The 25966-nt window shown below is 47.3% G+C and overlaps 1 protein-coding gene across 1 annotated transcript in view; it reads left to right on the top strand.

Moving 5' to 3' along the window:
- The first annotated feature begins 15993 nt into the window (after window positions 1-15993).
- The window catches only part of Ruvbl1 (RuvB like AAA ATPase 1), a 34444-nt gene continuing 24471 nt past the window's right edge, over window positions 15994-25966 (top strand). The window contains exons 1-3 of the mRNA XM_032906134.1: window positions 15994-16226; window positions 18172-18258; window positions 25354-25486. Coding sequence (XP_032762025.1) covers window positions 16086-16226; window positions 18172-18258; window positions 25354-25486 — 361 coding nt within the window. The 5' untranslated portion in view covers window positions 15994-16085. The remainder of the gene's footprint in view (window positions 16227-18171; window positions 18259-25353; window positions 25487-25966) is intronic.

Raw genomic sequence — 25966 nt, 5'->3', positions numbered from 1 at the left:
CCAACAATCCATTCATGCTTTCCTCCCTCCCTCCTTCCATCATTCCACTCACCCAATCCATCCACACACCATCCTATCCACACATCCCTTCCTCCATTCATCGATACACACTCATCCATCTGCCCATTCATTTCTGTCAGCCTTTATTAAGTGCGGACTGTATCCACTTCCCTGGGATCCACTTCCCTCAAGACCAGTGGCCAAGCCAGACTATCTGGAAAGTACAGAGATGGGAAGGCAGGGAGCCTAGCAAGGCTCAGGGAAGACCCCTCAAACACTATCACTAGAAGTCCAGTGCAGACTGAGAACTGCCCATCAGAAACCTGGAAGCACTGTGAAAAGATGGGAGAGGGCCTTGTTGATTCAGTGTCGGGGGACAAAAACCTCACTCTAGAGTCTCGGCTACCATGAGGAGCTGCAATTTAACTGTTGTGTATGAACTTGAAATATGCAGTGACTGTTATAACAACTAGCCTCTGTAACTGCCTTCAGGTATTGAAAGGTGTCTAGAACCATGAAAGAGGCCACACACCTAAGTGGCTGCTCTGGCAAAGGGTAAAAACTGAGGAAAAGAAGATACTCGGAACCTCACAGGGGAGAACTGAGGATTTAGAGAGCTGAATGGTACTACTCTCATGTACTTCCTCTCAAGGGAGAGGAAAGAACTTGGCTTTAGCCACTGACACAGAGAGGATGCTGGGCTGGCATCCTTCCATCTTCTAGGGCACGAGGGGCTGCGATTTGAAAGTGAATTGGTTTGTACCAGCTTGTGTGTTGAATGCTTGGGCCCCAGCTGATGGGCTGGTGTGAGGTGAAGCTTAGCGGAAGGAAGTAGTCCCGTCCCTATTTTCTGCTTCCTGTCCATCACGAAGTGACTAGTTCAGTCAGACTGCTACTTTCTCCAGTCACCATGATGATATACTACTGTGCTGACACAGGCTAGGGGGATGAAGCCCAAGTGACCGTGCACTGAATCTCTGAAACCAAGCAGTAAATCTAAAGTCTCTGTCTTTGCCTGTATAGGTGTTTCATAACAACGATGCAGTCTGACACAAACCCTGACTTCAGAGTGCTGACAACTACTTTAGCTTTTGTTGCTAAAATTCCCTCCCGTGGGGAGAGGCGAATGATTTCTACTCCTCTTCCTGAGGTTCTAAGGACAAACGAGGGAGGCAGTAAGGTGACAGATGACCGGGGATGAGTTTATTAGGCTTACTTGTAAATATGGGTGAAAGGTTAGGAGTGTTGATGACCTCGGAGCAGCTGCACTAGAAAGTCTTCTCGTGTCATAAACTATGGTTTCCCCTCCTTCTTCCTCCTAATCTACACTAACCTATATATTCTACCTCTTCCCTTAAGTCCCGAGGCCACATGCAATTAGGGCTGGATTGAATGCACATGGCTTGAAGGAGTGGCCAGACACTCAGGTGAGGATCCAGTGACCCAGCTGAGGACTCCTCCTAGTATTGGATGTCATCAGTCCACAGGCCTAATCATGATCAACTCCGGAGAGTAGGCATGGCTGGTCTCATGAGGATGGTGGCGGTTTTGCTCAGATGGTGGCCAAGCTTAAAGTTCTCTGACTTCTACTGGGCAGCCAGTTTGCCTCTGGAATGAGCCAGGTTTTTGTGTTTGAAGGAAGTAACCCTAGTGGCTCCAGGGATCAAGACTCTACACTCGGAGTCCCTGCCATGGACTGAATTGCATTCTCCACAGGTCTGTGTGTCGAGGCTTTGATGCCAACCCCCCCCCCCCGTGCATGTGAGAGCATTTGAAGATGGGCCAATGGGTCATTAAAACTAAATGGGTCACAAGGGTGGGATCCTCATATGAATTAATTAGTGTTCCCAAAATTTGTGTCTCCATTTTCTCATCTTCCAAATAGGAAACAACAAGATACTACCATCTGTTTGTTTGTTTGTTTAAAACCCAATGATAAAGCAGTGGGCATCTTTAGGAGGGAGCTTAGCAGGCAGGTCACAAGAGTTTTAGGGGACCTTCCAAGTAACAAAATGTGCCGAATGGGACCTGGCTTCAGTAAACTTCACTGCTTACCTCTGACCTACATAAAATTCTGACAAACAGTAAGAACCAAGCATCTTTAACCTAAAAGATCAAAATACAACAAAATCTGAAGCTCTCTGAGCTCTGACATGATACCACAAGTAGAAAATTCCACACCTGACTTCATGTGACAGGAGAGAGTCAAAACATGAGAACACTGAAGCTAGCATGTAAAATGAGCTCCACACACAAAGGACCTGAGGAAACAATGAACTTCACGTTCAGACTTGGGTCCTACCTCTAAGAGATCACATTACCTGTGTGTAAGCAGTCTAAACCATGAGGGGAAAACCTTAACTCTCCATTGCGGTCCCGGGCGTTTTAGGTGAGGTGTATTTAACCTGTAGTGAAAGGAGCTGGGCCTGAGGGCACATGCCTGGAACCCCAGCACCCAAGAAGCAGAAGCAGGTTGTAAGCCTGAGGTCAACTTGAGTTACCTGTCCTATCCACCTTGTCTCAGTAAACCAAGAGAAAGATGGGGAACCAGAGTGCTTCCCCATTACACACAGAGTGCACAACAACAAACTTAAGTTTTTAAACCTTTAATGTAATATTGACCTCAGACACAATAATGAACTCCATGTGTTTAATTTTTAAAATGTCTTACATATACTTTATTACATGCCCGTGACTATTTTACCTGCATGTATATCTGCAGCCTGTGCACTCTTGGTGTCCACAGAGGTCAGAAAGCATCAGTTTCCCTGGAACAGAAGTTCTGGATGGTTGTGAGCCACCACGTGGGTGTTGGAATCAAACCCAGGTCCTTCACAAGAGCAACGAGGGCTCTTAACTACGGAGCCATCTCTCCAACCCCTCATGGGTTGACTTTCGAAGAAATGACACATCTTTGGGATAACTCTGGGCCTCAGGGGAAACAGTGCTTGCCACAGAACAGGGAGAAGGGAGTGGGCAGTCACTGAACCTGGTATTTATAAGGGGTGGGTACAAATTTGGAGGGGGAATGAGCCATGAGCATGAGAGGGCTCCTCTTGGTGGTAACATCTCCCCTAAACTGGAATAGTACTCGGAGGCATGGCTGTGACAACCTGAGACAGGAGAGTAGAAGGGCTAGCAGGCAGGTTTAAGAATGGGGGGAGGGAGCAGACAGGAATTTAAAACTTACTGTGTCAGAGAGGCAAAACCATCTTGGGTGGAAAAATCCTACACAGTGTTAAGGGTGACTCTGAGCGTAGGAGACTGGAAGTTAACTAGGAGTCTTGAAGGCCTCTTCTGAGGTAATTAGAACATTCTGAGTCTTGATAAAGCTTTACATTTTACCAGTGTATGTATAATCAACATGCAGACAGTATACACTTCAGATCTGTGCATTCTATGGAAATTATATATACCCCCCCTCAAAAAAGTCCCTAAAAACCAATGTTGAATCCAGGGGTGGCATGTATGCTGGGGTACTCAGGAGGAAGATGCTACTTCTGTCACTTTAAAATGTACCAGAGATACCCAGGTCACATTGAGTGGTCCCAGGGCCTTGGAGGCTAAAGAGGATGGCTTTGAAACCAGGAGTTCAAATTCAACCTGGACGAGCTATTCAAACTCCATCTCAAAACAAAGCAAAACACAAGTGAGCAACAGAGATGGGGCTGAGCTCATGGTAAAGTGCTTTCCTAGACAGGGGCTCCCTGTCTAGGGATGTATATGTGTAAGGTAAATTAGTAAAATGGGATGGGTAGAGTCCATGTGAAGCTTTCTCAATCCGGTCTGCTGGGCGGGATTTAGCATCACCTGAGAGACACACCTTTGCATGCCTGGTTTTAACTGTACTGTTCCATGGGCTGAGGCCTAGGATTGAATAGACTATGGAAAGTGAGCGACAAAGCATTCACCTCTCGGCCTATGATGCAATGTAACCAACACCCCCATGCTGCAGTGCCTTCCCTGCCAAGATGGTCTGTACCCTCACACGGTAAACCAAAACAAACCCTTCCTTCCTTCAGTCACTTTTGTCAAAGGCCTTGTGGTAGCTATGGGGAAAGCACCAAGACAGGTGTGCAGTGTTAAATTCTTAAACGTACTGTGCTTTCGAACACCTCATAATAGATACTGGGAAGAAGGGAAGGCAATACGAACCTTAAAACAGTCAGTTCTTCAGCCTTGTAGCCATATTTCCAAAATCCAAAATGCTCTGAAAATAGCAAGTGTCTTCCTAAGCTGTTGGTAACATAACGTGTCCTGCTGTGCCTGATTATCAGGACCCATGCTTCCTGCAGACACAAAGGTAGTACAAGGTGTTGCCCCTCTGCCACATGGGAGGCATTTGGGAAATAGATAACTACCCTCTGGATCTCCCCTTGTATCTAAAAATATTGTAAATTCTGGGGTGTTTGGTCCTAGGAGTTTTGGGTAAGAGGATGGGACTTGCAAAGATTTCCTACTGCTAAGACATTGTGATTAGTTGGCTGTGGAATGATGAAGGGACCTTAGGAGATCCTTGCTATAGATTGGGCAGCTTCCCCAAAGACCCATGTGCCAAAGGCTTGGTCTCAGCCTGAACATTCTTAGATGATAAAATCTTTGCCGTATGGGACCTTATTGGAGAAGGTGATGTCCTTGGGGCTGTGCCCTTGAGACCGCAGCCCCTTCCTCCTCTCTTCAGTTCACCTACAGGCAGGAGGTAAATAGCTTGCTTTGCCACCAGCTCCTGCCGAAACATGCTGTCTCGTTGAAAGCTCCGTAGTCACGGGGCCAACTGACCATGGATGGAAACCTCCACAACTGCCAGTCGAAACCAGAACTTCCTGCTTCCTAAGTCGATTATCCAAGGCTTTCTGTTAGAGTGACAGAAAGGCGAACGGTGCAATCCCAAATTTAAATCATTATTCACATTTAAGTCTTATTACTTCATTTTCTTGTTTTTGGGTTTGGTGGTGGTTGTGTTGTTGTTGTTGTTGTTGTTTTGGTTTGGTTTGGTTTCTCGAGACAGGGTTTCTCTGTATAGCCCCGAGTGTCCTAGAATTTGCTTTGTAGACTGGGCCGGCCTTGAACTGAGAAATCCACCTACTGGTGGATGTGCTGGAACTAAAGGCATGTACCATCATGCCCCCGTGTATTTTCTTGGTTTCCTGACAAATACTAACATCTACTCTCATATGCTGTTATGCTGGAGATACAGCAGCAGATGAGGGGAGTAAACGGTTTAAACGAAGTAAATGAGAAAGACCATGCCTTCGTGTTCTACTGCTGGGAAGAGACACCATGGCCAAGGCAACACTTATACGAGAAAGCATCATGGCACGGAACATGGCAGCAGACAGGCAGACATGGTGATAGAGAGGTAATTTGAATCCAGAAGAGAGAATCTGAGCTTGGCGAGATTTTGAAACCTCAAAGCCTACCCTCATTAACACATTTCCTCCAACAAGGACATATCACTATTCCTTTCTCCTTTTTTGCTTTCTTTCTTTCTTTCTTTTTTTAGTTTTTGGGTTTTTGTTTTGTTTTGGTTTGGTTTTTTTTTTTTTTTTTTTTTTTTTTTTGGAGCTGGGGACCGAACCCAGGGCCTTGCGCTTGCTAGGCGAAGCGCTCTACCACTGAGCCAAATCCCCAACCCTAGTTTTTGGTTTTTAGATTTACTTATTTTTATGTCAAGTGTGTTGTGTGTGGTGTGTGTGTGTGTGTGTGTGTGTGTGTGTGTGTGTGTGTGTGTGTGTTTGCCTATGGAATGTATGTGTCCACTATTCCTTTCAAATAGTGCCACTCCTGGGTGACCAAGCATTCAAACCTATAAATCTGTGGATCCATCCTCACTCAATCCTCCACAGATGATATGGTTGAGGGCTGAGTGCTCATTCAGAAGGGACAGTGAAGTGGGGCAAAGGGACAGTGAGAAGAACAACCATGCATGAGGCCAAGGGACACTGAGAAAGACTGACAGAGGGATCATTTGGGACAGAAGCAGCAGGTGTGAGGTTAGGAAGGAGAAACTGCTTGCTAACTAGCCCTGACCATGACAGTGTGGCCTTCCGGAATGCAGAGTGGGATCACTTCAAGAGAGCTACTCAGAGGTGAAGGCCAGGAGACTCCCAGGAAAGAGGGTCTCAGCACACTGAAATGTGTGTTGTGGCATCAGCAAAGTGTCCCTCCTTTGTGGGATCTAGACACATGGCCAGCCCAGGGCCACAGACCAACAAACGGTCACCACGAGCTTTAAATGGTGCTTCAAGACTCTAGGAGCTTTGCATGCCCCAGCCTGTCTCTTTTGCCCCCAAGGGAAGACGTCTTCACACAAAGACATGTTCTAGTAGAGTATTTCTGTCTCCTTTGTCTATGCTAGCAACATACGGTAAAGACATCAAATGTTCCTTAAAAGTCATTATGCTATATTTGGGTATTTGCAAATTAATTATTTATTTTTATTTTATGTGTATGAGTGTTTTGCCTGCATGTTAAGTGTACGGTATGGTGTGTGTGTTCCATGTACGGCATGTGTGCAATGCCTTCAGAGGTCAGAACAGGGCATATCTACTGGAACTGGAACTATAGAAAGATGCAAACCACCATGGGGTTGTGCATGTGCTCCCAGTCACCTCACTGCAAGCTCTCCTCTGTGAGAGGAGTCAGTGCCCTTAACCATGGGGCCATCTCTTCAGCCCCTATTATGATATATTCGAAATCGTGAGAATTAAAAGCTACCTAAACTAGAAACTGAAAAGAAGAAGCATGTGTGTCACTGTGAGCTGATTACTGTTGAGTTGGTTGATGGGTCTGGGGGGCTTCATCGTACCATCCTACATATTTTTCTCCTAAAAACTCCAGGGCTGAGGTGTAGTACAATCAATTTAGGCATATCTGTGCCTAGCTTACAAATAAATGAGACTCAGACTATGGTTATTTTATTTGGCTTTGACAATTATTGGGAGTCACCCCGATCTACTCTTCTAACTGCTGGTCAGTGGTGTACCCCAGATACTTGCTGTTTCTCCTAGCCATGTGCTCATTGTCCCTGCCCCCACCCCCTCATGGCAGTTTTCTCTTTCTCCTCCTTCATCTTTCTCTTTCTTCCTCTTTTCTTCACCCACCAGGTCACTCCCAACCCACCTGCCTCTAATCCCTCCAGTAATTGGCTGTAGCCAATTTTATTTAACCAATAGTTTTAAATCAAAGAACAAGGTTTGTACAACAAAAGCTTGCAAGCAGAAGTCACTAGTAGCTCAGATCAGACCAAACCTCAAGAGCCTGGGACTTAGAGGTCATTTGGTAGAGTGTTTGCCTAGCATTCATGGGACCCTGGGTTCTATGCCCACCACCACATAAACCAGCCATGGTGGCACCCAGATTTCTCTGCAGTTTAGTTGTAGTCCCAGTCAAGTAGATGTGTCAAGAATGAGATTCTTAGCCATGCGTCTTGGCACATTTCTATAAACCCAGTACTTGGGAGGTAGAGACAGGAAGTTCAGGTGTTCAAGGCCAGCCTCAGCTATAAAGCAAGTTCAAGACATGGTGAGCTACATGAGTCCTTGCCTCTAGACTACTCAACACTTAAAAACTGAATTCCTGTCAGGCACTGTAGTACTTGCCTGTAATCATAACAGAGGCAGGAAGATCACATGTCACAGCCCAGCCTGGTCTACATAGTGATTTCTAGGACAGCTAGGGTTACAGGATGTGACTTGTCTCAGAACAAACAAAAATGGGACACCTTCCGCCTCCCTCTACCATCCTCCTCCACCTCCATGCACTTGGTGAGAATACCAGCTTCCAGTGTTTCCCTGTCTCTTAATACCAACATTCTTCATTGGTGATTGAAGTGGGAGAGAACAGTCTATTGTGCGTGGTGCTGTTTCTGGGCTGGTGGACCTGGATTCTATAAGAAAGGTTAAACAATCCAAGAGTAGCAAGCCAGTAAGCAGCACCCCCTCCCCCCATGGCCCCTGCATCAGCCTCCACTTCCAGGTTCCTGTCCTGACTTCCTTCAGTGATAATGATGTGGAAGTATAATTCTGATAAACCTTTCCTCCACAAGTTGCATTTGGTCAAGGAGTTTCACCACAGCAATGATGACCCTGACTAAGATCCAAGATGAGGCTGTTTCACTTTTAACAACCTGCTGGGTTGGCTCCCAAGAAGCTGTTCTACTCCCCCCTCACCCCCACAGGGCTTCAGCCAGACGTTTGAAGGTCTCAGCTTGGTTGTAATTTTAGCTTTTCTGATAGGTGTGTATTGGCATCCGGGGAGGGTCTTAATTTACTATAGTTACTGTTCTAGGCCCCCTGAATCTGCTCCTGCTCCCCACAGCCATACACTCTCTTTTCTATTAGCAGGAGAACTCCTCAGACCTATGAAGCCTGGGAGAACATCCTGGAATGTTCTCCCAGAATCCCCCATGGTTCTTCAACTGCCACTCCCTCAATGGGCGGTGCCCTGCACAGCTTACTCCAAATAGACCTGTTCCTTCTCACTCCTCTCCCTTTCTCTAGTCTATCTTTCGCATATATCATTCTTTAACATGATTTTTTTTGAGGTGCTGAAGATTAAACCCAGGGCCTCATTGCTCTACCTGTGAACTACACATGTCCAGCCACTTTCCGCTTAGCAGACACTGGGGTTTATTCTTTTGCTGCATTCATCATCCATTATGTGTCTCCCATTCACTTAGGGGGACAGCCCAGGGTCCCCTGAAAGCACATCTGAGCCTAGCTGGCATGGTCACACCGACTGTAGCTGTGGCTGGGGTAGATGTGCAGTGACACTCCCACGGGGAAGGCAGCCTCCCCTGCAGTTCCCTCCTTGGACCCGGGACAGTGGCCCAGGCTGAGTACAGTCCTGAGAGCAGCACTGGCAGGATCCAGCCTGCAGAGCTGCGATTACTCAGATCCATTCTTTATGTTAATGTGATGCCGGCTTCTTTCTGCCTTTTTAATGCCGTTTTGTACTCAGGTAGTTCAAAGTTCTTTACAAACAGCCAGTAATTAATTCAACTTCATTAAGGCCAATTAATCCAGGATTAATTATAAACTTGCCCACAGGAAGTTATTATACTGTGCTCTTTGATTTGAGTTTGGGTTTTAAAGATTCTTTCAGGAACAAGATGGAAATGCGCCTTTGCTCAGAGGGCCTCTACTGCCTTGATTGTATTAACCATGTGTTTGCCTCAGTTTTGTCCTATACTAAGCCCAGAGGAGGTTGTCCAGTTTAGCTAGCTGATATTCCAAGTTCTGGACATAATCTGCCAGTGCCACCCTGAGTCACAGATCAGATGTCATGGCAAAAGCTGGTCCCACGCCAGTTCGGATCATGCCATTAGCTCCTGTCACTTCCTCCTGCAGAACAGACAGTGTCTCCTGAGCTGGTTGAGTCTGTAGCAGTCAGCAAGCATCTAGGCCTTGGCTGGCCTAGGAGGCTCCTTGCTTCCATTCCTCATGGTCCCTGAGAAGTCATTAGCCCTTGTTCCATGGCCTAGCCTGGATGCTGACACAACCCTTTGTCGTGTTGCCACCCTCCTAGGTAAGGATCTGGGAGAGTACCAGCAGCCTAACCAAAGAAACTGATAAACTGAGTGTAAGAGCCCACATCTTTAATCCCAGAACTCTAGAGGCAGAGGCTGGCAGATCTGTGTGTTCCAGGGCAGCCAGAGCTGCACAGTGAGACCCAAACAAAAAAGACGTGAGTGAGTGAGTGTGTGTGTGTGTGTGTGTGTGTGTGTGTGTGTGTGTGTGTGTGTGTGGGGGGTGGGGGTGGGGTCCAGAAAAGCTGGGTCTGGTAGCACACACCTGCATTCACGTGCCTAAAGCTGGAAGTCAGTCAAGACCAATTAAGATCCAAACCAGCCTGAGTTACAGTGTGAGACTCTGGATCAAACAAGACAACACAAAGCAAAAAACATGAAAATTGGGCTGACTAGATGGTGCAGTGGGTAAAGGCACCGACCACCATGCCTGACAGCCTAAATTTAATCCCTGGAGCTTTTACGGTAGGAGAGACCTGACTCCCAAAAGTTTTACACACACACACACACACACACACACACACACACACACACACACACACACACATGCACAGACAGACAGACAGACACACACACACACACACACACAACCAATGCAATGAAAACTTTCGAAAAGAAAAAGATATCAAAAGCAGAGTGGACTCGTTAGATTATTGGCTAGTCCATGTGTAACTTTTTGAAAAACTGATTTCCACAGCACTGGTCTACATGCATTCTACGAGGGTTTAAGTCTCTCCACATCTGAGTGTAACTGAGGGGAAGTGTCTCAGCGGGGTTCTGAGTTGCACTGAACCAGTCGTAATGTGTAGAGCCTCTCTTCCTGCTGCTTATGTGTCTTTTTTGGAGAAATACCAAGTCCTTTACATGTTTTAAAAATTTATTTTATGTATTTGAGTGTTTTGCCAGCATGTGTGTCTGTGCACCACAAGAGCGCCTAGTGCCTGAGGAAGCCACCAGAGTGTGGGATTCCCCTGGAGCAATTGTGAAGCACTATGTGGATACTGGGAATTGAACCTGGGTCCTCTGCAAGAGCAGCAATTGATCTTAACCGCTGAGCCACCTTCCACCTCTCACCCCACCCCCACCCCCATCCCCACCCCCACCCCATTGTCTCTTCAGTGATTTCCTATTGTTCTTTGATGCACAGTCTTTAATTTGACAAAGTCTAACTTCTTCATCCTCTCATTTGTTGACTGTGCTTTTGACCATAGTTAAGAATTCATTGTCGGGCGGGAGAGACAGCTCAGCTGGGGAGAGTACCTCCTGCTCTTCTGGTGGACCCGAGTCCATTACGTCATCCAGCTCTAGTGCTGGATCCAACGCTTTCTTCTGGCCTCCGCAGACACCTGCATTCACGTGGCACCCACATACACAACTAAAACTAAAACTAAAATCTAAAACACAACCCACTGTCAGCCCATGGTGGCAGTGATTTACTCTGCGAGAGTGTGTGTGTGTGTGTGTGTGTGTGTGTGTGTGTGTGTGTCTGTGTGTCTGTGTGTCTGTGTGTCTGTGTTTTGTAGTACTGAGGATTGAACTCAAGGCTTCATGCATGCTAGTCTACCACTGAGCTAACCCATCTCTTAGCTCGTTTTACTTTGCATGCTTCAAGGTTCATCTATATTGTAGCAGAAGCCAGAATTTTTTTCATTTTCCTTTTCTATGTGGCTCAGTCTGGCCTTGAAGTTGGGGGGTCTTTCAGTTTCCACTTTCCAGGTGCTGGGATCTTAGGTGTAAACCCCTATGCTTCAGGTTGCTTTCTCCATCCTTTGTAATCTGCTCTTTGCCATGTTAATGGTCCGGGAGTCTGTTGGTGCTGGGTGTGGTAACACATACCTGTGATCCCAGCACTTGGGGCAAGCCTGGAGGACTAGGAACTTGGGGAGTCTCTGCTGTACAAAGGAGTAAATCAACTTCTCAACAAAATACAAAGGAAAAAATGCTTCAAAATTTCTACGTCTTTGAAAATTTTGTACTTTATTCAGCTTTATGTTTCAAGCTTCATTCCATCGTGATTGGGGAAATTTCATGTCTGACTTCACTATTCGAAAATGTATTGAGGTTTGGGCTGGAGAGATGGCTCTGTGCCTAAGAGCACTTGCTGTTCTTGCAGAGGATGTAGGTTTGGGGTCCACTGCCCACCCCAGGTGGATCACACCCACCTATTAACGACAAGTCCAGGGGTTCCAATGCCTTCTCTGGCCAATGCACATGTATGCATTTGGATAAGCAGGCAAACACAAACACACCAATTCATTCCCCTTGTATTTATTTGATTTTATGTGTATGAGTGGTTTGCCTGCATGTATGCTTGTATATCACATTTGTTCCTGGTACCTGAAAAGCCCAGAGTTCAGAAGAGGGTATGTGGCCTAGTTAGGGTTTCCATTGCAGCGATTGAGAGATCTATTGGTTAAGAGCACTGGTTGCTTTTCCAAAGGACCTGGGTTCAATTTTCAGCACCCATATGGCAGCTCACAACTGACTATAACTCTAGTTCCAGGGGATCTGACACCCTCACACCGATGTATAAAGAACAAACAAAAACCATCATGATAAAGAAAAACACACCATGGGGTAGGAGAGATGGCTCAGGGGTTAAGAGCACTGACTGCTCTTCCAGAGGTCCTGAGTTCAATTCCCAGCAACCACATGGTGGCTCACAACCATCTATAATGGGATCTGATGCCCTCTTCTGGTGTGTCTGAAGACAGCTACACTGTACTCATATACATAAAATAAGTAAATCCTTAAAAAAAAAAAACACCATGATAAAAGCAACTTGGGAAGGAAAGGATGTATTACAGCTTATCACAATCCACCACTGAAGGAAGTCAGAGCAGAAACTCAAGAAGTACAGAAACCTAGAGGCAGAAACTGAGGCAGAGGCCATAGAGGAAGCTGCTTACTGTCTTGCTTTCCATGACTTGTCTGGCCTGCCTTATACACATCCCAGGATCACCTAACAAGGAGGCAGCACCCCGTCGCCCCCGCAACACCACAAACACATAGTAGGCTGGGTCCTCCCATGTCGATCACTAAGAAAATGCACTACAGACTTGCCTACAGGTAAGTCTTAGAGGTTTTCCTCTTCCCAAGTAACTTTTTTTTTTTTAGAACCATCTTTTATTGGAGGAGAGGTCATCAATCCTTCTTGGCCACCGCCTTCCTCACAGCTGCCAGTACGTTGCTCAGCTCCTCCCTCTTTCTCTTGGCGCGGACGTGCGTGCCCACCCTCTTCTTGATAAACTTGAGTGCTCGCTTGTCCTTGAACACTTTGAGCAGCTCCATGGCGCGAAGCTGCACACTCCGGGATCAAGTCCCGCACGAACTTGGTGTGCTTGGTGAGGCGCCCGCGGCGGCGGCTGTGTCTCTACTTGCTGACGTTTTTCCATCACTTTGTGGCCTTTGTTGAGGCCTACGGCCATGGCATAGCGCAGGACCATGGCTGCAGCTCTCTGATGGCGGCCGAACACGAAGCCCCAAGTAACTCTTAACTTGTGTTAAGTTGACAATAAACTAGCGAGGACAGTATTGGATCCTTGGACTTGGAGCTACAGGCAACTATAAGCTGCCCAACACAGGGGCTGGGAACTGAACCTGGGTACTCTGCAAGAGTTGCCAGTTCTCTTAACCGTTGTCCCATGTCTGGGTCTCCCTGTCCACACATTCTGGGTAAGGCCTACCTTCCTTGGACTTCACTTTACTCGATGTAAGATGGTGCTGTAATGTTTGCTTCTGAGAGTCACGGCGGTCAGTGAGGTTTGCACACAGTCACCATCTCCCCACTGATGCCTTCCTTCCCAGGCTCTGCAGGCTGCTCCAGGTCCCACTCTGGCCTTGCATACCACTAGGGGACTTGTCCTCACACATCTGTTGCATGTTCTCCAATTCTTATAGGCTCCTTGTCTTAGGGTTTGACTGCTGAGAAGACACACCATAATCACAGCAACTCTTATAAAGGAACACATTTAACTGGGGCTGGGTCTTAGTTAGGGTTTCTATTGCTGTGAACAGACACCATGACCAAGGCAACTCTTATGAAGGGTTTAATTGTGACTAGCTTACAGGTCCAGTCCATTAATATTAAGGCAGGAAGCATGGAGGGGCTGAGAGTTCTATATTTTGTTCCAAAGACAAACAGAAGACTGGCCTCCGAGCAGCTGGGAAGAGGGTCTCAAAGCTCACGCCTGCAGTGACACACTTTCTCCAACAAGGCTACACCTCCTAATAGTGTCTCTCTCTGGGCCAAGCATATTCAAACCACCATCAGCTGGCTTACAGCTCAAAGGTTTAGTCTATTATCATCATGGCAGACAGCACGGTGGCATGTAGGCAGAGATGGTGCTGGAGAGGTAGCTGAGAGTTCTACGCCTTGATGGGCAGTCAGGCAGAGCACTGACTTGAGCTTCTGAGACTTTAAAAGTCCACCCCCACAGTAATGTACTTCCCCCAGCAAAGCCACACCTACTCCAAAAGGGCTACACCTCCTAGTAGTGCCATTCCCTATAGACCAAGCACTCAAGCATGAGTCTATGGGGGCCATTCCTATTAAAACCACCACATTCATCAAGGCTACTTCCTGCCTGTTTCTGAGTGCACTATAGTGTCTGGTCACACTGTTGCTAACAACTACTTAGTGAATGGATGGACGTACAGTTGTGCAGGTAAACAATATCACTATGGAACCTAACAGAACATATTTTCTGGCTTATTGTCTCTCTCAGTTGTGGGATTAAATGAGTATGGTATAGGAGTTCAAACCTGAAGTTCCAGTTCTGATGATTTGTTGTGTGTTCTTGCTTGGGCCGGTCTTTGGATTGCTTTAGCCTGTAGGCTTTTGTTTTATGGTGTTAGGAAGTAACCCCACCACAACCAATAAGATGGCTGAGTCCTTCTACACGCTGCTCAGATAGAAATCCTCAACTCTGATGTTATAAATGTTGACCCTTAAAACTTGAAGCTCCCTGGCTGAAGAAATGAGTCTGCAGTTAAGAGCACTGGCTGTCCTTATAAAGGACTCAAATTCAATTCCCAATACCCATATGATGGCTCACAACCATCTGTAACTTCAGTTCCAGGGGATCTGACACCCTGTTGTGACCTCCTTGAGCACTGCATGGTACGTTCACACCTGTGGGCAAAGGACCCATATGGATAGATTAAAAAAATGAAAAGACTTGGCACTCCCTGGAACTTGTCTAGCAATCTCTGCCTTTGGTTTCTTGGCTGCCTGTCACTTGTCACCTCTGTTCCCAGTCACTCTAGAACTCACTAGCTGCCTTTCATCACTGTCTTCACTGCTATAGCCACTCGGCACGTCTTCTTCATATTACCAACTCAGTCCACCATACTATTAATCCAGGCGGATAGACCACTGGAGAAATCTTACAATGGGACTAATGTTGCAACACAACTGTACATTGTACAGCACAGGAGGGTGTCTCCTGGCTGACTTAAAAGTGAGGGGCACCTGCTTAGAATGCCAGAATGTCAGAGGGTAAACAAGAATGTTTGCTGTCTCTGGGGATTTAGCTCAGTGGTAGAGCGCTTGCCTAGGAAGCGCAAGGCCCTGGGTTCGGGTCCCCAGCTCTGAAAAAAAGAACCAAAAAAAAAAAAAAAAAAAAAAAAAAGAATGTTTGCTGTCCTTAGTACAGCCCTCCATGCAAATGAAGCATAAAATTTACACTATGGTACAGTGGGTTGTGGAAATGGACTACCATGTTTGCACCAATAACCAAACAGTTGCTTATTCAAATAAAGGGCCATGTTTTTTCACAAGTCACAGGCAGTTTTTGTTTGGCTACCTGGAGAACTGTACCCACTCAAGACAGGTGAAAATGGCTGGTCAGAGTATGGTGGCAGCACCTTTAATCCCAGCAACTCAGGAGGCAGAGACACCTCCTCTTCTTTTTTAAAAGTTTCTTGGGCATGTGATGATCAAAATCATGACATAAAGTGTTTGAAAAGTTTGGGTTGGAATAGTGCCTTCAGGATCTAGTGTATTCTGGAAAAAATGGGCTGGAAAAGAGTGGTTGGCTGGGCAGCTTCCTCAGGGCATCCTTGGGGTGTCTAAATTAGGTGTGAGTGGGAGAATTTTGGGCAGCTGCTTCGTTGATAGTTCTCTCAGGACATCCAAGCACCTGGGAAAGGTCTAATAATTGTCAGTGAAGGAGTCAACTCACCCTGGCATAAACATCTTATACCAAAGAAAAAAAGCATTAAAAGAGGAGTTTATAATTAAAAACCTGCCATTCACATTAATAGCGCTTAAGAATCTGACGGTTCCCAGTCAAACCTGGCCAGGGCAGGAAATGCCTGCCCTGGGGGAACCTAACCTGTGACACAGACGGAAGTTGGTGGGTGAAACTCAGCAGCCGGCGACAAGCGTAGCTTGTAGCCAATAGAAAACGAAGCCTTCTCTCTTCAACCAATGGCGTACTAATAAGGGCGGGTCCTGGAGAGCGGCCTAGTAACGGCCGCGTGGTAACCCAGGCGCCTGGCGTGCCGTAGTTCCTACTCTCCACGCAGGTTGTGGCTGCACACACTCGTCAAAATGAAGATTGAGGAGGTGAAGAGCACCACGAAGACGCAACGCATTGCCTCCCACAGCCACGTGAAGGGGCTGGGGCTGGATGAGAGCGGCCTGGCCAAGCAGGCGGCTTCGGGGCTCGTGGGCCAGGAGAACGCGAGAGAGGTGGGCGTGGGGCGTGTGCACGCGGTGTGGGCGGCGGGACCAGGTCTCACTAAGATTTGTCTGAGAAGTGAGGATCACATTAGCCAGCAAGGGTCACGGCACGCAAATTAGGCCTCACCGGAAACACAGTGGAAAGCTGTGGGATTAAGTGTAGAATTGACTAAATTTTCAGCGTTGATATGGGTTCTTTAGGCCTGGGAGCTGATCTGTTAAGTGGAGCGGTGAGGAGGAACACTCTGACCTATCCAAGCACTCTTTAGCTTTTCCAGTTCAGTCTTCTAAAAGTCATTGGAAGTTATGCCAGGTCTTTCGATCGGTTCTGTTTTGCACACGAAGAAATTAAAGGTGGGCCAGGCCGCTTAACCACCTGCCAGTTCAGCAGTAATGAGGCTGTATTCTCCCGACCCCACTCCAAATGATTACTCTTCCCGTTTCCTCAGATTGCTCCACTTTGATCCCTGCAGAGGCTCAGTATCTACAAAAACTTGCTGTTTATATGTGGTGAAGACTGCTTTCCCAGCCTCAAGAGCATCATCTATCCAAAAGGGAAACGTTTGTCCCTAGCTCACTTGCATCTTTTTTTGCAAGCAGTAGTTTAATGCTTTCTATTTGTCAGGCGGCTTTATTGTCTGTTATTTCATTTCTGTCTAATAAACCTCACTTTGGTCTGATGTTTCTAGGCACACAGAAACATTGACATGTTTGCACACTAAATCCCAGTGTGCCAAAATTCTACAGTTAACATTTTACAGTGATGCTTTATGGTATATCTGTTCATGTATGTCTACCATCACAAGTCAGAGTAAACTGTGGACATCAGCCCACTTTACACATAAGCCCTTCCTTGTGGGTACAGTTATTTTGAACACTTGGAGTCAGATGAGTAATGGGTGTTAGGTAAAATAAGTCTGAGGGCACTCACCTCAAGTGAAATGGCCAGGATAGAAACTGGATTGAATGTGACTTCAGAGTCTGTTCTAGACCTGCCTCTGCACTGGGTTCTTGAATGGCCAATCATGCTAGCAGCCTCCCTGGTACTCAGTATCTTCACCCTTATTATTATTGTAATGTTAGCTGGTATTTATTTTTGTATGTTTGTTTTCACGACAGGGTCTCACTTTTAGCTCTGGCTGTCCTGAGACTCTGTAGACCCTGCTGGCCTTGAGTTCACAGGGATCTACCCGCCTCTGCCTCCCGAGTGCTGAGATTAAAGGTGTGGGCCTTTACTATACACCTGGCTTCCTTAGCTGGTATTTCTTTCTTTTCCTATTGACACAATGTGTGCGTAGGCTGTGCAGTCATAGGACTGCCATGGTGTTTGCGTAGAGGTCAGAGGTTCCTCCTTCCATTGTGGGATCCAGGGATTGAACTAAGGTTTATACTGCAGGTGCTTTTTACCCACTGAGCATCTTACCAGCTCTTTCCAACTCTTATTGGATAGATTCATAGCACACCCTTTTTGTTTAGATAATGTTGCCGTAGCCAAACTGGCCTGGAATGCACAGCCCTGCTGCCTTTGTTAAGTACTAGGTCTGTGTTGGCTCCTGCCTGCCTCAACCTCCCCTTTCCATTCTGTTCACTATACTTTGGTAGCTGCAGCATGTTGACCATTAGACATATCAAACTTGTACTTTGGTTATTTTCAATTTGCAATTTTTGCCTGAAGTGTAGATTTCTGCCCGGGGCTTCAAATGTTACATACAAGGTTATGAGAAAGCCCCCTCCGCCCCAGCTCTCCCTAGCTGCTCAGTGTCTCATTTCACTTCTCTCTTCGTGGGAGCCATCATATGGCATGAGCTAGAGCACATGGCTCACCCCCACCGCTCCACCCCACAGCAGTGGTGTCCTGTCAGAAGAGCATCGGAACTGTGTGGACCAAGCCCTGAACTGTTTCTACCATGAGGCATTTTAAGATTGACTGATTGTTTCTTTCTGTTTTGTGCAGGCATGTGGCGTCATAGTCGAATTAATCAAAAGCAAGAAAATGGCTGGAAGAGCTGTCTTGTTGGCAGGGCCTCCTGGAACTGGCAAGGTATTCATTCATTTTCTCTCTTTTTTAAACTACCCAAGAGAATGATATTGATGTTTAAATCCAGTTAAATTCATGTCTTAACTAGTCTCTGTCTAGCTAGACTGGTTAAATGAATGTTTTAAAAACCAGTGTTCAGGGTTGAGGATTTAGCTCAGTGGTAGAGCGCAAGGCCCTGGGTTTGGTCCTCAGCTCCGGAAAAAACAAAAACAAAACAAAACAAAAAACCAGTGTTCAATAATACAATTTAGCATATAAAATCTATGGTCTAAAATTACCCTGGCCTACCTTCAGAGCAGAGAATAAAGTCCTCAGAGGACCTCATTGTCTCTAGAATGTTTCTACTGTCTCTTTCAAGTCTCCTTTGCTTTGCTAGGAAGTAACCTTTCTGCTGATCTGAGTCTCAAAAAATAACCAGTGATATCTTTTTTTAAAAAGATTTCATTTCTTATATATAAGTACACTGTAGCTGTCTTCAGACACACCAGAAGAGGGAATCAGATCCCATTACAGATGGTTGTGAGCCACCATGTGGTTGCTGGGAATTGAACTCAGGATCTCTGGAAGAGCAGTCAGTGCTCCTAACCACTGAGCCGTCTCTCCAGCCGCAGTGATATCTTTTTGAGGTTGCTTATTCTGCCTCTCCTTGTGTCCTGTGAGGGACAGTAAGGGACAAAGAAGTGAAATGCTTTTTTATCTTTAGGAGGCTTGCAGTCTGCAGGTGAGAAAAGGGAGTCATCACAATAACAAAGGGGTCCTGCTGAGTGCTGACTGAGGGGTTCTGACCAATCCTGAATGCAGCTGGTGCTGATCTGGAGGCAGCACAGTGGCTGGGAAAGCTGGAGGGGCTGACACTTGTTGTTTGTCTTTTAAAAGATGTGGAAAGAGTGGCCTTGCAGGGAAGAACAGGGCTTTCTAGGCAGGGGACACAGTGTTTGAGATTGTGAGTGGGGACACACACACACACACACACACACACACACACACACCCCACACAGTGCATATATAGAGGTCAGAGGATATCTTTCAAGAGTTGGTTCTCTCCTTCCATTGTAGTGTCTGGAAATCAAACTCTGGTTGCCATGCTTGTGTGGCAAGTGCTTCTACCTGCTGAGGCATCTTGCTGACCCCACCCCCACTTTTTTTTTTTTTTTGGAGACAGTCTCTCTCATGTATTCCAACCTGACCTCAAACTCGATGTGTAGCCAGGCTGCCCTTGAACTGCTGCTCATCCTGCTCTTCCCTCAAGTGCCAGGATTGTAGGTGACTGTCACCATGCCTGACTGGTGGGATACACAAAAGTCACCAGAGTACCTAGTCTGAGCCTCAGTTCTTCACAGGGGCCACAGAGACCAGGCACCTGGGCTTGTGTGTGTTAAAAATAGGCTCGTTCATTCTTCCCACACCTCACCCACCACAGTTTGTAAGTCAGTGGTGAGAATAACTAATTCTTACTTTGAAATCATAACTGTTGAATAGGGGGTGTGTAGCGCTGGCTGTCTTAGAACTAAATATGCAGACCAGGCTGGTTCTGAACAGAGATCCACCTCCTGCTGGGATTAAAGACGTGTGTCACCTGCAGGGCTCTCTTACACAGGGGTCTTCCTGAAGAGGGAAGAGCTGTGTGAGTAAGTAGATTGAACCATTCACAGTGAGCTCAGTGGGCTACACAGGCAGCATCTGCTTGTCCATGGCCTGGGCCGTCTTCTTGACTTCCCTCTCTGTCTGGTCGCTTTCCTAAAGTGCATTGGCTGGAAGTTTCTTTTATAGCTTTGTTAGTGGAAAAGACCCTGTTCTCCATGTTTGGTGGTGGTTGTTATTTGAGACAAGGTTTCCTGTAGCCCAAGCTGGCCTCAGACGTGAAGATAATGTGCATGTCTCTACTGTTGTCAGCTGGAAATCCTCCTGCCTCATCTTCAGCTGAGATTACAGGCATGACTGCAGGCCTAGTCTAGCCTTGTGTTGAGAATGCTTGTGCCAGGTACAGTACTCTGTTAGTGTTTCTTTGTTCTGTTAGAACTCTGATGTGAGTGTTTCCTTTTCCTTCTGGATGTTTTGGAGATGTTTTTGATTTAGTGCTTCATTATTCACGAGGCAAGGTAGTTTTGTTTTTTTTCTGTCTTGATGTGAATTGTGCTTTCTTTTTTTTTTTTTTTTTTTTTTGTTTTTTTTTTGGGCTGGGGGACAAACCCAGGGCCTTTCCCTTCCTAGGTAAGCCCTCTACCACTGAGCTAAATCCCCAGCCCCGAATTGTGCTTTCTTAAACATCAGTATGAGGCCTCTGATCTGTTCTGGAACATCCTCAGCTCTTTCCTTTGCCCACTTTCTTTGTTGAAGTCAAAGGTGGAATGTGGATTTTCAGCCTACCCTTGGCGTCTCTGTGCTAATGGCCAGGCAGGATGCTGAACGTCTTGTAGAGACTGTGACTGGATGGAACCGTCCCCATTGTCAGTTGGACTAAAGGTGTGAAGTGGGAGGAGTGGGATTGACAGACTCGTCTGGTGGACTTGTCTGTGTCTCATAGCTGGGAGATGATTATATTTTTTGGTATTTGCTGTTTCTTTATTTCTGAGCCATTTGAAAATGGGTGCCCTGCTATTTACACAGCATCGACATCTTACCTCCAACTCTCTCCTCCTGCTAATGTGACATTTATGTTAGCATTTCTTTTCGTTTTTATAAACTAAAAATATCTGACTGGATTAGAAGCAGGGCTAGGAAGAGAATGGTCTCAGGAGCATACCTTTCAAGGAAGGTGTGGGAGCCGTGTCCACTGCCTGGCTGGGTTGAGTTCGAGCTTAACTGATGCTTTTTGCTTTTGCAGTGCTGGGGGTTGACCCCAGGACTTTGTGCATGTCAGCAATGGCTCTGCCACTGAACTACCCTTCTGAGAAGGGGTCTCACTGACTTGCTCCCCAGTGGTAAGAAACTCCTTCTGTAGCCCAGGCTGGCCTTGATTTTTGTGTTCTCTTATCTCTGCTTCTCAAGCTGGGATTACAGGCATGTGTGCCTTGGTACTCAGTAGGACTCTGTGTTCATAAATACCAAAGTTGACTTTTGTTTTGTTTTCTTTTGATTTTTAAATGAAAATGACTGACAGCCTAGGAGATGGCGCAGTAGGAAACCTGCTTGTTCCGCATGCATGGTGGTCTGAGTGGCAGCCCTTTCCTCCGACTCTAGTGCTGAGGAGGCAGGGACAAGTCAGGGGGACCAGTGACGTCCTCGCTCAGAACTGATGGAAGTGACTCATCAGTTAGGGTACTTGCTGACCTCCCAGAGTACTGAGTTTGGTTTCAGCACTCACAGTGGGCACATTACAAGTGTCTGAAACCCCAACTCCAGGGGACTGGATGCTCTTGGCATCTGTGGACATGTGAATACATGTAGTGTACTTATAGACGCAAATGTGTACACATTAAAAAAAGAAAGGTAGAGAGTGACTGAGGAAGATACCCAGGGTCAGCCTCTGGCCTCTACACACATGTGCACCCCCCCACATACATATATATACACAGTCACGTGTAGACATGCCATATGTGTGATATGTAGAAAAGGGTGTTCTTCAAGTTCTTTCAGTTTTCCCCTTCTGTTATAAACTTCAGACTACCTGCTTTGTACATGTCTAGTGGCCCTGGAAAGAGAAAATGAAAACCTGCAGCAGTAACATCTATCTGTTTATCTTCCTTTCATTTAGAAAAGTTGCTGTCTCTGTCACTTTGCTTTGTTGTCTCTTAATGATGCTGACATTTAAAGAACTACCTTTACTTACTCTGGGTGGCGGTGTGTATCCGCTGTGGCATGCTGGTGGGCAGCGGTATGTATCTGCCGTGGCATGCTGGTGGGCAGCGGTGTGTATCCGCTGTGGCATGCTGGTGGGCAGCGGTATGTATCTGCCATGGCATGCTGGTGGGCGGCGGTGTGTATCCGCTGTGGCATGCTGGTGGGCAGCGGTGTGTATCCGCCGTGGCATGCTGGTGGGCAGTGGTGTGTATCCGCCGTGGCTGCTGGTGGAGGTCGGGGACCCCTTTGGAGCTGGTTTTCTTCCCTGTGGACACGAGGGACCAGAAACTCAGCAGTGCCTGTATCTCCTGAGCCATCTCTCCAACCCAGCACTGCTCCCCACCCCGCCCCCAGCTGTCCTAGAATTCACTCTGTAGACCAGGCTGGCCCCCAACTCAGATACCCACCTGCCTCTGCCTCCCTAGTGTGGGACCACAGGTGTGTGTCACCACCTCCCAGCATCACTGACATTTGTGAAATGTCTGGAGCTTTTGCTTTGTTGAAGTCTTCATGGCTGTCCTGTGGTGCCTCTCTGACTCTTGTCTCTGACCCCAAAACAACAAGTTTTTTTTGGGGGGGGGTTGTTTCGTTTTTTTCCCCCCTTCAAAATCTGTCTTGGGGTGGGAGACGCTCTGTGCCTTATTTAGGAAAATGCACCCCTCCCCCCCTTTATTTTACTTGTGGGGTTGGGTCTGGCAATCTAAGGGGCTTCTTGCCTTTCCCCAGACTGTGCTTCCTGAGAGGTTAGGGAGGGCCTTGCTCTGTAGGTTTCTGGACTATGGGGTCTAGCACAGTTGGTGTGTGTGCATGTGCGTGTGCGTGCGTGTGTGTTTTCATGCCTTGTACCTCAGGTAGATTCCCTGGTGGCTTGTCTTTTTTGCCTTTCTATGATCCTGTTCCTGCTTCTATTCAGGGGTTTCTGTTATGATGCTGTGTGTTGTCAGCAGCTACAGACTCTGCAGACTTTCATGGTAGAAGTTGTCCATGGTTCTTGTATGTCTGTGTGCTTTGTGGACCCCTGGGTTTTTTGTGGAGTTGGTGCCATGTGTCTCCGTGTGACTCTTTCATTCCTGTGTGATACTGAGACAGTTTTTCTCCCAGGAAATGTGAAGAACTCAGTCCTTGGCCTCACTTTGTAAGCTTTTCTGATGTGCAAAGCTTGAAGGCATGTGCCGTCTGAGGAGAGATTGGTGGTGCGCCTGAAGATGAGGCTGCTTCCCTTCACGGGAAGGCAGGGCACCCTTATTGTGATGTGCAGCTCTGTTCCTGAAGACCTCCTGCTGCTGACAGTAGGACTAAGTGCTTGGACCCTCGAAAGGAGCCCTTCGGATGAGATTGAAGTAAACCTGCTCAGCCTTCTTTCAGGAACAGCTTCATGCCAGTCACATGCTGTGCTCACACGAGGGAAAATAGGGCTCTGGGCAGTGCTTGCATCCTGGCTGTCTGGCCTTGAGTAACCTCTGCGTTTCAGTTTCTTAATCTATAAACTACAAGCCAGGACCCAGGCACAAAGGTGCACACCTGCAGTCCCAGCACTCAGGCAGTTGAGGCAGGAGTACCAGGCCAGCCTGAGCTAGGAAGTGAGTGCTAGGCCAGCCTGAGCTAGGAAGCGAGTGCTGGGCCAGCTATGTGGTAATTTGCTACCAAATTCTACCTGTTGAAACCAAAACCCCATCAAAACAAACAACAACAAAGCAAAACCCCAAATCAAATCACACAGATGCAAAGTAGAAGATGAAGTTGATGGCTTCCTGGGGGGCTGTGAGCTATTTACAGACAGGAAGGTTAGGCAGACACCTTTCCTTCTAGGGCCCTTCTCCAAGAGGAAACTGGAAGTGCCCCTGCATTGTCCCTGTCTGATCACACCAAGCATAGCGATGCCCACTTCTGAATTAGGCTGGAAGGAAAGGGGCTAGGGAAGTGCATGAGGGCACTTGGACATCTGAGGCCAAGGATGGAGAACTGAGGTCTGTGGAACTAGTTAGAAGAGACAGGGTGACTAGGAAACAGGCAGAATTAGGGTAGGAGGTGGACAAACCTGGCCCCTACCCATGTCTCATGTCAGAATGTAGTCCTCTCTTCCTACCTCGTCATGGTCCAGACATCTCTTCCTTGCTTCTAGAATATCAGCATTGCTGTTGTCTGCTCTGGGCTCACAACAGTGTGCGTGGGCTGAGGCAGTGGCAGGTGTGTTCCCAGACGCTCTAGGGCTGAGGGGGCTGCAGTAGGGAGGCACCTGCTGCTGCTGGCTGATGAGAAGTACATGGAACCAGTTTGTGGGCAACTTGTTTGCTACGTGAGAGCTAGCCTAGTACTTCACTCTTTTGTGTGACTGACCAGGTCTCCACTGCTGCCCAGTGCTGGGGTTACTGCAGCAGAGTTAGCAGTACTGTACAGTGTCTGTCTCACGGGCTACTTTATGCACTTCACTGTGTGTTCACTGCTGCCAAATTCTACTGTTCCGAAACTGTCATCAAGGGACTGACAGGAGGAAGAGCACCACTGGCAGGTCACTCACCATGCAGCTTCAGAGTTCTCTCTAGTCAGGTCTCCAGCGTCAGAGCTGAGGATCTGTGAATGCGCTCAGCCGCTCTTGGGCATTTGCCTTTCATGCTTGGTATTTTCTGCAGGTCTCTCCCGTGTCTGGCGCTGCTTAGCCTCTGTCCACTGTGGCTGGGTTACCAGAAGCCCTGTGTGTTTCTGTACAGAGCATGCTGAAGTGTCACAAAAGTCTGCCCAAGGTTACGTTCTTTTATGAGCCATTTAACATAAAGTGGACATTGAGTGAGGCCTTCCGTCAGTGCTGATTTCTGCTGGCCTCTAGGTAGGTGTTTGTGGGACAAACAGAAAGCAGTGTGTTGGGCCTCACAGTAGCCTGAGCAGACAGGCTGGATGCTGTCTGAGGCTGAGCGAGAACAGTCAGGAAGATGGTGCTATTTCTGGTGAGAACCTGTTGTGAGACACCACTGCCAGTCCAAACGCACCTATTTCTAGGTTGTGGCACCCGGGCTGTGTACTTAACCCATGTTTGTTTCCTCCTTGGTAGAGTGGGGCAGACAGTAGAGTTGCTTAGATGTAAGGTTCGTGGGAAGCACTTAAGTCAGGCCTTTACTGGGGAATAGCTTCTGAGTCTGATGGTGACCCAGGCAGGGTGTGATAGGCAGGGCTTGTGCACAGAGACCCTCAGACACTGAAATATGCCTGCTGACGGTAGAGAATAGGACAGTACCGTTCCTGGCGGATGCTCTCTTAGTAACCCAATCTCTGAATGACTATTTCTAACTCTAAAGCAAGTCTTCTCTTTCTTGTCCTCTATAGACAGCCTTGGCCCTGGCTATTGCTCAGGAACTGGGCAGTAAAGTCCCTTTCTGCCCGATGGTGGGTAGTGAAGTATACTCAACTGAGATCAAGAAGACAGAGGTGCTGATGGAGAACTTCCGCAGGGCTATTGGTGAGTGTGGGGAGGGTGGCCGTCGGTGGGTGGTAAGTGTGGGGAGGGCAGCCGTCGGTGGGTGGTGAGTGTGGGGAGGGCGGCCGTCAGTGAGTGGTGGTGTGGGGAGGTGGCTTTCTTCCCCGGGTGCCTTGAAGCTTCTTGGTTGTAGAGATGCTGTCTGACAGCTTGTAGCTGCTTCTCTTTTAGCATTGTCAGTATGTTTGCAAGTTAATGACCAAACCTCAGTGTTCTGACCAAAGTACTTCAGCAGTAGGGCACAGGTGAGCCCCAGTTATGGCCCTTGGCTTCTTCATGTGGTAAAAAATAGACGTAAGTCGGGTTGGGATTTAGCTCAGTGGTAGAGCGCTTGCCTAGGAAGCGAAGGCCCTGGGTTCGGGTCCCCAGCTCCAAAAAAAAGAAAAAAAAAAAAATAGACATAAGTCAAGATCAGAGGGTAACTTGGAGGTAGAGTATGGTTTCATAGGCAGAGCTCCAGGT

This window comes from Rattus rattus, chromosome 6 (assembly GCF_011064425.1).
Source record: "Rattus rattus isolate New Zealand chromosome 6, Rrattus_CSIRO_v1, whole genome shotgun sequence".
Taxonomy (NCBI): domain Eukaryota; kingdom Metazoa; phylum Chordata; class Mammalia; order Rodentia; family Muridae; genus Rattus; species Rattus rattus.
Note: the sequence above shows the minus strand (reverse complement) of the source record. Positions and strands in the feature narration are given on the sequence as shown.